The sequence below is a fragment of the Salvia hispanica genome, chromosome 4 (assembly GCF_029641045.1).
Source record: "Salvia hispanica isolate PSC_SH4W2 chromosome 4, Shi_PSC_v1, whole genome shotgun sequence".
Classification (NCBI taxonomy): Eukaryota; Viridiplantae; Streptophyta; class Magnoliopsida; order Lamiales; family Lamiaceae; genus Salvia; species Salvia hispanica.
In genome coordinates this window covers 46,493,100-46,505,118 of record NC_142695.1, presented here as the reverse complement: position 1 = coordinate 46,505,118, position 12,019 = coordinate 46,493,100, and the positions used below count along the sequence as shown (strand labels likewise).

The 12,019-nt window shown below is 31.6% G+C and overlaps 1 protein-coding gene and 1 pseudogene across 1 annotated transcript; one reads left to right on the top strand and one right to left on the bottom strand.

Moving 5' to 3' along the window:
- The first annotated feature begins 4,738 nt into the window (after window positions 1–4,738).
- On the top strand, window positions 4,739–7,573 carry LOC125197556 (putative transcription factor KAN4). The gene is made up of 6 exons (XM_048096322.2): window positions 4,739–4,980; window positions 5,524–5,600; window positions 5,742–5,778; window positions 6,775–6,913; window positions 6,986–7,076; window positions 7,238–7,573. The coding sequence occupies exons 1-6, from the start codon at window positions 4,752–4,754 to the stop codon at window positions 7,322–7,324; spliced, it is 660 nt and encodes a 219-aa protein (XP_047952279.1). The 5' UTR covers window positions 4,739–4,751; the 3' UTR covers window positions 7,325–7,573.
- Window positions 7,574–8,327: 754 nt separating this feature from the next.
- Window positions 8,328–9,602, bottom strand: LOC125195239 (senescence-specific cysteine protease SAG39 pseudogene; annotated as a pseudogene).
- Window positions 9,603–12,019: the final 2,417 nt, after the last annotated feature.

The window sequence follows — 12,019 nt, the reverse complement described above, 5'->3', positions numbered from 1 at the left end:
TTGAGATGATGAACCTAAAGTTAGGTCCAAGTGAAGCATACTCTCTCGGTTCAAAGTGGAGTATATAAATTTGTCACAAGATTTTATTTATTTTGTATGTTAATAAATGAAAAGTAAATAAAGATAGTGAATTGATGTTTTCATTTTTAAAAATGTGTCATGATTTGTGATAGCATAATTGTATGTATAATAATAACAATAGTAATTTTGATATTATAACCTGACAAAAAAATACTCCGTATAAGATATCATATATTTGGTGTCCAAGTTTTTTTTAAATTCGTAAATTTAATTAGTTTTGTTATTAAAAACTACTCATTCCGTTTGCGAATAGGAGTTTCATTTCGTTGTGACACGAGTTTTAAGAAAATGCTAAGAAAAGTGTGTGCAAAAAATTAGTGGTATATGAGTCACAATTATATATTGTATTAGACTATATAAATTAGCAGAATATGAAATCCCTTATTATCACTTAAATGCAAAAATAAATTGGGACTTCTATTCAAGGATACGAGGGAGTACTTAGTATATACTCCAACTACACTTTTGTTGTACAAATTAAAAACTTGAAATAATTATTTTTTGTTCACTGTAGGCCGCCAAATTAGGCCTTTGTATAAATCGTGAAGATTTGTATAAATCGTATAAAATTCAAAATTGAATGCTGTAGGCCGCTAAATTAAATCGTTGACCTTAGATTTTACTTCCAAGAATTTATATCAGAGTAAAATTAAATGTTGTTGCCTGCCCATTTAAGTTGCTGGCCTCAGATTTAGTTCTTAGGATTTATGTCGATAATTAGGCCTTTATTAATATATGGGCCAAACTAATTGGAGGTCCTACTGGGCTGAGATTATTGTTCATATACGGAAGAGACCATACAAAATGAGGATTAACTATGTTAATTAAGATTAAAGATACAAAATCTGCTATCCCTGTTGAAGATTAGAGGTAATCATGGGTATGATGAAATGAAATAAGGATTAAATGGAAATACATAATAAATGTAATGAATGTAGGATCATATGAATGACCGTCCCTTCTATTAATAGACATATGTTAAGAAATGAAATTGCTATTACTCTCCCGTCCTTACTAATTTATCATTATCTGACTTGACATAAATTTTAAAAAATATAATAAAAAGTGGGTTGAAAAAATCGTCCTTACTAATTTGTCATTATTTGACTTGACATAAATTTTAAAAATTGTAATAAAAAGTGGGTTGAAAAAATTAGTGGTATATATTAATTTATAATAAAATGTGAGTGAACATACATTAAAAAAAAAAATATGGAGTCTACTATAATAAAATGATAAAAGTGAAATGTGAAACGAAAATGGAAATAAGTACAAATTTTTAGGGACTAGGGAATATTTGATTGGTTATATTTTCAGTAATTCGAGAAATTTCATTCGATATTTTGAGCTATATGGAGTAATACTGAATTATTTGTAAATCCAATCATCAAAAATTTATTTTTTATATAATATTGTGAGTCTCAAATTCTAATATCAAAACTAGGATTGGTGAATCGTACGATAAAGTTATAATGTACAAATAATGTCTCACCCTAACCCAATTTATTAAGAAAACTCTGAACATGAACACAAATTCGCTCTGCTACCTTCATACCTGAACATGACATGCACACAGACTCGTTAATAGTACAATATAATTTGGGTTGACACGACACAATAACAACACAATAATGACACAAACTTGATTTATAAATTTGGCTTATTTTTTTAAAATCTGATTTACACAACTTAAACATAATTTGCACAAATATAATAGTAGTAGTATACAACAAACATTAATTTTTAATGTTTGTACAAGTATTTTGATAGTATATTTTTTCTAGGGGTGGCAAATCGTGTGTGTTGTGTCGTTATCGTGTCGACACGATAACAACACGACACGATAACAACAAATACGAACACGACCCGTTAAGAAAACTCCAAACACGAACATGAACACGACCCGCTACCCTCATACATGAACACGGCACGAACCCATTAACGACACGAACCACTTCGGGTCAACACGACACGATAACAACACATATGTGACACAACACGATAACGACACTACTATAATACTATTATAATATATTAATATAATTTCTAATATTAAATTTTAAATTTAAATTTTAAAATTTTAAAATTTTAAAATTTTAAATAAATAAAATATTAATAATATTATAATATATTAATATTATTTCTTAACGTGTAACACGAACACGACATGAAGTCTTCGTGTCGTTATCGTGTCGACACGATAAGAACACGAACCCAATAAGCTTTGACACATACCCATTAATTTCGTGAGAATTCGTGTCGTATTATCGTGTTGTGCCAAAAATTGTCAGCCCTAATTTTTCGACTCTTATTCCTGAAATACCGAATTTCCCAGCAGCTTACCAGCGATATTGCAGCTCCATTATAGTTGACACTGATAACACCAAAAATGTCATAATTTCATTTTTATTTTCTTTGAGTTCTTAAAGTTTTTAAACCACTTAAAAACATCGACTTCCATTGTTTTGCAGTCAGTTTCAATTAATAAGTATTACTAGCATTATATTTAGTTTCAAAAAATTAGAATATTTGTGTTTTTTGTATCAATTCAGTTATTTTTGTGATACACTTCCATTTTCACTTGGTAGTAAAATGACTAATGAGCGTAATATTTTTTTTTAAATTTCTCTTACATTTTTTTTTAAATGGACCAGCTCAGGAGAATTCAAAAATCTGAGTATTTTTTTTAATTAACTAGAGCAATTAATTATTCAAACTCAGGTCTCGAGCAGCATAGTTTGACTATTCGAGGCTGCATAAGTTTGTTAATTAATTAATGGGAATTTATTCCTTTGTTGTATTTAGCCCGGTGGCTTCTGCTCATGCTTTACACGAGTATATATGTGATTAATGATAATAGGTAAAATGCAGCACAGAGTGGATCGATTTATATTTATGCTGGTTTCCTTTTTTGATTAAATGCAATGTATCATTCTTGAGTATCATTACTTTTACTTTTCATCCTTCTTTTTTTTTTTGGAATTTCCTAGCTGGATGCCTGGATGTGGATGTGATCGAAATAAATAAGCTTAGAATTTCAAATTTTGTGTTATTTGCAGTAGTAAATTATTACTCCCTCCTTATTTCAACAAGTCATGAAATCCCGACACAAATACTAAGAAAATAAATAAACAAATTTATTACAAAAACATGAGAAGAAATGTAGTAGTACTATTTTTTGTTAATAATATATTTGTCCGATAACATATCAGAAAAATACTCATATTGAATTTTTTTATATGATGACTTATTGAAATGAGACATCCAAATAAAATACATATCAAATGGGACTAAGAGTAATATTTTTTTGAAGATAACACTTGTACATGAACTCAAAACTTTGGACCCAATAACTTAAATTCTTAGGTCAACCTTAGTAAAATAATCTCTCCGTTTATAGTAGTGGAGTCACTTTCCCATTTTGGTAGAGTCATTTATCTTTTTAATAAAAGTCAACACATTTCTTCTCACTTACTTTATTCTCTCTTATTTTATTTTTTCATCATATCTACCCTTTTCATTTCCTTGTTTATTCTTAACTTACTTAACACAATTTTTCTTAAATAGTGTATTGAAAAGAAACGCTTTCACTACCGCGGAACAAAGAGTATATCTTAGAACCATTAATTACTGGAATGGATGTGTGATTGACGTGATGATTTCTATCATCATTTCCTTCCATTGTTTCTTCATTAATTTATTTTATGAATCATCATTTCATTTAAAATAAAAATATTGGTAAATATCAAACACTCATGATACTAATACACAGAAAATAATTACTAATCCCTTCGTTTCATTATAATTGAGGCGGAACTTTTGGGCACAGAGTCTAAGAAAAGGATGTTGGGTGTGTTGAATAAATAGATAAAAAATAAGAGAGAGGAAAAAAGTTGAGAGAATAAAGTATAAAGTGAATAAAGTAGAGAAAATAAAGTAAGAGAGAGTAAGGTAAGAAAGAGAAAAAGTACCATATATGGAAATGACTCAACTATGAAGAAACTTTCCAAAATGAAAAAATGACTCAACTATAGTGAAACGAAGGGTGTACTACTATTATTGTTTACTATTTGATGTACGTGTGTGTGAAAGTGAGCTAGGGAGAGAGATGCAAAACAATACAACTTAAGTTGATTCTAATACACTACTCCCTCTATTCGAATAAAAGCCCCATTTTTTCATAATCTTTTTCCAAATAAGTAGACGAAAATTTAATTATTGCCAAATAATTTAACATTCACGTCACGCTTTATATGGAACGATCATAACAAATGAGCCTATATTTCAACTATCATTGTTTATGAAATTACAACAAATTATATCTACATAAATTTTATTAAATTAAAATCTATATAAAGGATTTTTTTTATCATGAATTCATGACGTCAAATAATTTCCCAACTAATTTCAACGCATACTGCCAATATTTCCCTATAGTGGAACGTCCCAATTTAAAAAAAGTTCAATAAAAAACATTCTATCTAACTATAAGAGGATTTTTGAACTTATCCCGACCTTATGGTAATCCGTGAAAGAATTTTTTTCATTGACAATTGAAACAAATTGACCAAATTAACCTCGACGCTTAAAGAAAACAAAATATTCATCACTTATAAAGAGACCACATCTTGCGCTTCATGCTGTGAAATTCTAAAGTAATTAAACCAGCCATGGATTCTCCTCCTCCTCTCTCCACCGTCGACGACAGTCAAAACCAGCCCTCAGGTTGGCCTCTATGCCAGCAGGGAGCGGAGAGTCTTCCCAGAGACTCTCCGCCTCCTACCATTTCCAATGAAGGCGTTAGACCTTACATTAGGTCTAAAATACCGCGGTTGAGATGGACGCAAGAGCTTCACCGATGCTTCATCCATGCCGTTGAAAGCCTGGGAGGCGGAGATAGTAAGATCACACACATGCTTGTTGCATACTCCTACCATTTTTTTAAATTGAATTCTAGCTTTTGCACACCAACTAATAATTCTACCTCCAATTTTGAATTATTTCGATTTTTTCATACAATTGCTAAGTTGTTTGTTACCAAATTAATGTTGAGGTGGACGCCCGGAATGTTTACATTTACTTAAACAGCCGATGTACTAAGGGACAACGTATATGTGGATGTCTACGCGGCATTATTTTGTAATTTCAGTTAGCCATAAATGCATCAATTTATCGAAAAATGTCAACCGTGTGAAAAATTAGAATAATCGAAAATGTGTCTTAGTTTCATCGTGCAGATTGAGAAATACTCAGCGAAAGCTCATATAACATACCCTTTTACTTATCGTTAATCAATTAATTGCATGTGCATGGAGATAAAAAAAAAATTTGTATTCATATATTATTTCTAGACTTTGATAAGAACGAATTCATATAATTTAAATTGTAGTAGTAGTAGAAGTATTAATTTAGTAAATTGGTTACATTGAATTTTGGTGATAGGGGCAACTCCGAAAATGGTGCTGGAGTTGATGAATGTGAAAGGGCTGAATGTAACGCATGTCAAGAGCCATCTTCAGGTTGAAGACAAAACCCTTCTTCTAGGGTGATATAATTTTTTGAGAAATGACGTATTCATTTGAATACTTTTGAATGATATATTTATTTTTTTAAGGTATGTTTTGTTTAATGGTTTATCTCATTCTTTCTGTCATGGACAGATGTACAGGAGCGCCAAGCAAGATCAAATCATACAAGGTGCGTAAGCAAATGCTAATACTTCCATATGTATTTAAGGCTCATCTACTTCCTAAATCATTTAATACTTTTCTAACCAATAATTGTATGTACTTGTTAACTATTATTAGTCAAAAATTAGATTATTTGCTGAGCTAACATAAGGTAAAAATATTATTGTGCCATGAAATTGAAATTTTATTTTATTAAATCCGAATATATTTGTATTTATTAAATCCAGAAAACGTCTAACGAGCCATGTAAATCTTTATATGAGGAAACAATAATTTTGAGTTACTTTGTGTGTTTTCTGATAGTTCGAGTATTTAATTTTATGTGTATGTACTATAATTTAAGTTACCTTTATTAATTAAAAGGTATAGGTATTTGGTACTTGTAAGTTGTAACAGTATTATATAGCCAATGTATATAATTTCTTCTTAATGGTTTGATATTACTGTATCACTGAAATTTAAGACTAAATTAACTTAAAGAAGAATATTTATGTGCTGCAGTTGCACAGACGTAGCATATTAGTACTATTAAATTCATTAAATGAATAATAGTAGTATATTATTAAAAATAATAATATAATAAATTAATAGCCACTAAACTAACATTTATTACTTAAAATTGAATATTTTCTGAATATAAAATTACAACATCAAACTAAAATACAAAAATCAAATTTTAAATTATTGAAAAGAAACTAATTTTTATGTTAAAGCATAAAAAAGATGGACACAAACATGTGACAGAAAATGTCTAACTAAAAATTATACAAATACAACTCGGATATGATACAAACTCCATATACATCAAGATGGACATCACTCTGTTTCCTTTCATTTTTTTCTTCAATTTAAATTTTGTACTAATAATTAATTAGGATCTAATTACGATATCTTATCAATATCATTTAATTTTACTTTTGCTAGTGGAGTACTAGTATTTAATTTCATCAATTTTTTGTTTATACATATGATTTGGGCGTTAAAGTAATGTACATAAGTGCAGGTGCTAAGAAGCTGCAAGCACCATCACAACAAAACCATGACTCGCATTCCATTCACAGCTGCAACTGCGGAGTTCTAAGAAAAGATCTACTCAATCAAGATCTATCCAGCCTCATTAATCCTGAGACCAAGCCCAAATGGTATTGTAAAATTATTTTTTCTTAATAAAATGTTGTTAGTTAATAACTATTCTAGGTCTTGATCATATGCAGGCAAGAAGTGAAACTGAAACCCAACGAAATCGACCACTCTGTCGTGCTAAAGGACTTCCTCGGCAGCAGCAATGAACCTCCTCTAAATAATGTTAGTGATTTATTTACTTTTACGATTAATTGCATCTAAATACATGAACTTTGACCTCTAAGAATTCTGCCTCTAAATACACGAACTTTCAATTGTTTTCATGTGGGTGAAAGTCTGTGCAAATATCATTTTTTAAGAGAAATATATATCTATGTTTTCAGATGTGCAAGGAGAAGTGGGAAGGCACTGGGGAATCTGCGGCCAAGGAAGATGCAAATGGCATATCTCTTGAACTAACCCTTGGTTAATAATTGAGTTGATTATTTTATGATTTCAGTCAAATCAATAAGTTTCTACAAATCTCCTTTATACATGTTGGATGCCAATTAGGGCTCTTCACAACATATATCTCCAAGATAAATTGTTCAATTGGTCAGTTTATTGTGTTGGCCAAAAATGAGGGCAAAAGCCCTTGAAACTGTGGCTAGTTTTCTTGTTTTTTTTTTCATTAAATAAGATTTGGACATAGAGTGATATAATTTCATGTGTTGTAATTAGCTTTACATGAGTGGTATACAAACTATTTAGCATGATCAGAAAATCTTATTTGCAAACTCATCAATGGCTTTCCCTTTGATGGAAGAATCCTTCATCTCCACCATTTCTCCGTTTTCGATTCTCTCCAAATCATCCCCTCCTATGTTCGATTGTATCGACTCTTCCATGCATGTTTAAAGAATCCAGCATTGCTTCTATACATCTATCTGATCAAACACCATTAATCCCACTTGGCCACCATGCTCCGATGAGTTTACCAACCACCGTTCCACTTGTTTCTCTGATCTCTGATGTTTTTTGTGCATTTGTTCAAAAGTAGATTGCTTTTGATATGTGGAAGAGCGATTTTGGAGACTCTATTTGGAAGATTCATGGTAATTCCTCGTGTGGAGGAATGTAGGATTGAGTGCATAACTGTGTTGTCATTCAAAACAAATACTACATAATTTTATGTACCAATATCTATTAAGAAAAGGATAAATATAAAGAGTGCACAACTATATTATATTACCATTCGAAACAAATAATTAAAGTACAAAAATGTTATCTTCATTTTAAATGGTACTATATATCACTCATTCACTCTATTTATAGAGATTAAAAGCATACACACCTTAAAAATTAAAATATACAAAATGATTCTAATTCATATAGCCTTCTTCTCTAGTGCAAATTTGCAATATCAAATATAGTTGTAGGCTTGTAGCAATACCGTAATAGTAGTAACAACTCAGTAGAGTGGTGTAGAACAAATCATGCATTGGGATAAGTAGCATACAATGTAATGCCACACATGCCCTCTATAGCATTTACATTTCTCTGCAATTTGATATATCCACCATCTCCCCATCCTGCCCCCCACGAATTCTTGAGCAACCAAAACTTGATTCCATCTTCACTTTCGCCGTAGCCAACTAGTGTAACTGCATGAGTGAGATGAGTTCCACACTCCCCAGTTAAAACCCCACTATGGTAAAATTGGAAGAGTCTTGGGTCAATAGCAACTGAGATAGGTTGGTTAGCTACTGCAGCTAACAAGGCGGCCTCATCACTACTAGGAACAATACTAAATCCATTTATATTTGAAAACAAAGATGATGGTTTGTTATTGGTGCATGCTCCTTGAGTCGCAGTGTAAGGATAGTCGGTATCAGATGCAAGACCCCCCGTTTTGCATCACGAAGCTAAAAGCATGTTCCATTCTTCCACCCATGCAGCCTTCGTAGTAGTAGTTGCAGTCAATAATGTGTTGCTCGGATAATGAAATCAGCTTGCCTGATCGTATGGCTACTATGCCCTCAATTGCGGCAACAGCTGAGAATGCCAACAACATCCTACATGTATGCGCATGGGAATTATGTATTGAATAATGAAAATAGTGGAAACTAATTATTGAGTACCCCTTTCAATTGAAGAGAATACACCCTAAGTAGTTGAGTAACTTGAGTTTGTCTAACACAAACACATGCATATATTGGATGTGGTTCAAGTAAAAAATATTTTGTGAAACATGTGACTGAACTTTGTGATAACTTTATAGTGAATTCGTGATACTGGCCAAGTGTAAAGAGTTTAATGTGGTAATTTGTAGGTTTAGTCTATAATTCTCAAAATTACTTATCACACTAAATGTTTTATTGAACCACATTTCATAGATATTTATGTATATACCACCATGTTACAATAGCCAACAGAATTACTGTGACACTTACCACATGACCCTTGATTTTGTACAGGCGTGACAACATTGTAATCTCTCCAATCAAGACTTGGTGGTACATCTTTCACATTTTTGTATGCAAAAGATGATTGATGTGATAACGGTATCTCAAATGATGGCATGAAATTTCCTGCATACTTAGCCAAGAACTCTTCATGCGTTAGATCTGCAAATTTATTTATCTCAAGTTTGTATGTGTGATTTCCTTCCAGATTAAACCTTTCAATATGTTGCACATTTTCCTTAAATATCTTAAACCTTCTCTCCTTCACTTCCTCATTCTTGTAGTTGAACCCATGTTGAGCCATCCATCTCTCATGTTTCATATATATGTTCTTGTTGTCATCTGATAATGATGCTACTTGATAACATGATGTTGCAAATATACACAAGAAAAGAACTGTGTAATAATATTCTTTATTGGCATACATTGGTGTATTAAATATTTTTTTAGTGGATTTGGTTGACTAATGTGAGATGTTTAGATAGACAATAGGTGTGTGTGTATATATAGACATGCATTGTTCCTATTTAGATTGGTTAGTTATTACGTGAATTTAAATGTAGGATAACAACTTTATGCATGAGTTATCATGAGATCATGCATGGCATTAAAATTCAGATAATTCTATATTAATGGATTTGCATGTGTGATATATTGAATTAATTTTAAATATGAACTATATATTCATGAAGATTGAGCATGAACAAATCATTTTACAATATATTTTATTTATTAACTTGCATTTACTTTATGATTAACATATACTATTATGAATAGATTGTAATCGTTAAGTAGGGGTGGGTAGGTACGGTATACCTTACCGAAACCACCATACCGTATACCTTACCGTGAATACAGTATGCGAAAAAATCATACCTTTACCTTACCAAAGTTTTTGGTATACCGAACTTCGGCATACCTTATTTTCGGTATGACGAATTTCCATACCAATACCATACCTTGTTTTCGGTATACAGTACCGAAGTTCGTTATACCTTACTTTTGCGGTATACCTGACTTTCAACATCAATTAAAATAAAAAAAAATAGAGTTTTTAGAATATTATTTATATTTTATAATTTTAAAAATAAATTAAATATAATTTATTCATAATTATATTTATATTTCACAATAGATTTTATAATTTAAAAATATATAAAATATATTTTATATATAATTGTGTTTATATTTTTTTGGTATATACCCTAGTTTACGGTATATACCTTAATTTACGGTATATACCGAATTTTGGTATGCAGCGGTATACCGCGGTATTTAAAAATTCATACCGCTACCTTACCGGAATCTTTCGGTAAGGTATCATACCGTACCGAAAGTCACGGTATACCGAAAATTCAGTATATTCAGTATTTTTTCGATACGATAAGACCGTTATTTCTGTATTTCGGTATTTTTACCCAGCCCCATCGTTAAGTATGTTGTTTCTAAAATTAAAATTAAAAACATACTACTCCAATTATTGGATTCAAAGATGAGAGGATATGATTTAAGGAAATTAAACTTCATTATAACATTAGCTAGTGGTGTAACTTGGTTTTTTCGGTTTTGGGCCGCGATAAATAATTGTAGTGAATTATAGTTTCAAAACTGAAATTTTATTGTATATTGTATAAAAAAAATGTAGCACTACTACTTTCTAGTGTTTTATCCATATTATTTCGGAAGGGATCAACTAATGCTTTTAGTAAGACATTTGGTGCTACACCAATAATAAATTGACATGTGTATACTCTTTGAAAAAATGAAAATTAAATTAAATTCTATGTGGCATCTCTTCCTCCTCTCACTCACCTCCAGAAGGGATCAGCTAAGGCATGTAGTAAGACATTTGGTGCTACACCAATAATAAATTGACACATGTATACTTTTTTAAAAAAAATAAAAATTAAATTAAATCCTATGTGGCATCTATTCCTCTTCTCACCCAGAATTCAGTGGAGTGTGTGAGTGAGAGGAGGAAGAGATGCCGCATATGATTTAATTTAATTTTCATTTTTTCAAAGAGTATACACATGTCAATTTAATATTGGTGTAGCATCAAATGTCTTACTAAAAGCATTAGCTGATCCCTTCTGTGTGTGAGTGAGAGGAGGAAGAGATGCCACATAGGATTTAATTTAATTTTCATTTTTTCAAAGAGTATACACATGTCAATTTATTATTGGTGTAGCACCAAATGTCTTACTAAAAGCATTAGCTGATCCCTTCCGAACTCCGACACTCCACTGAATTCAACATTCATTTCATCTTCCCCACAACTCTCCACCTTTTGAACATCATATTGCCGCCGGTAAAAAGCCAAAGCACCACCTCTGCCTCTCTCTGTGGACTAATAAAAAGAAAGAGAGAAAAAAGTTGAGATTTTGTGTGTATAAACGGAAATGGGAGTTTGCACTTCTAGACCCAAACCCTCTCAAGAGCTCAATTGCCATTCATCAGGTGAAATTGGTGATAGTTATGACCCAAATCAGAATAGCGTTGAGCACCAAGTTCCGGCAAAGAACAGCCGCGAGAATGGGAAAACTTTTGGAAGCTTCGAGAAGAACAAGAGCGAGGAAAAAGGCGAAGCAGGAAAAAAGTCTCCGTTTTTCCCCTTCTACAGCCCGAGCCCGGCTCATTACCTCTCCTCCAAGAAGTCTCCGGCGAGATCTTCGGCGCTATGGAGCGGCACGCCGAGGAGGTTTTTCAAGAGGCCGTTTC

Coding starts and splice junctions, on each gene's coding strand:
- LOC125197556 (XM_048096322.2), top strand. CDS start 4,752: ATGGATTCTCCTCCTCCTCTCTCCACCGTCGACGACAGTCAAAACCAG. Junction 4,981..5,523: donor AAGCCTGGGAGGCGGAGATA/GTAAGATCACAC, acceptor TTTTGGTGATAG/GGGCAACTCCGAAAATGGTG. Junction 6,914..6,985: donor CCTGAGACCAAGCCCAAATG/GTATTGTAAAAT, acceptor GATCATATGCAG/GCAAGAAGTGAAACTGAAAC.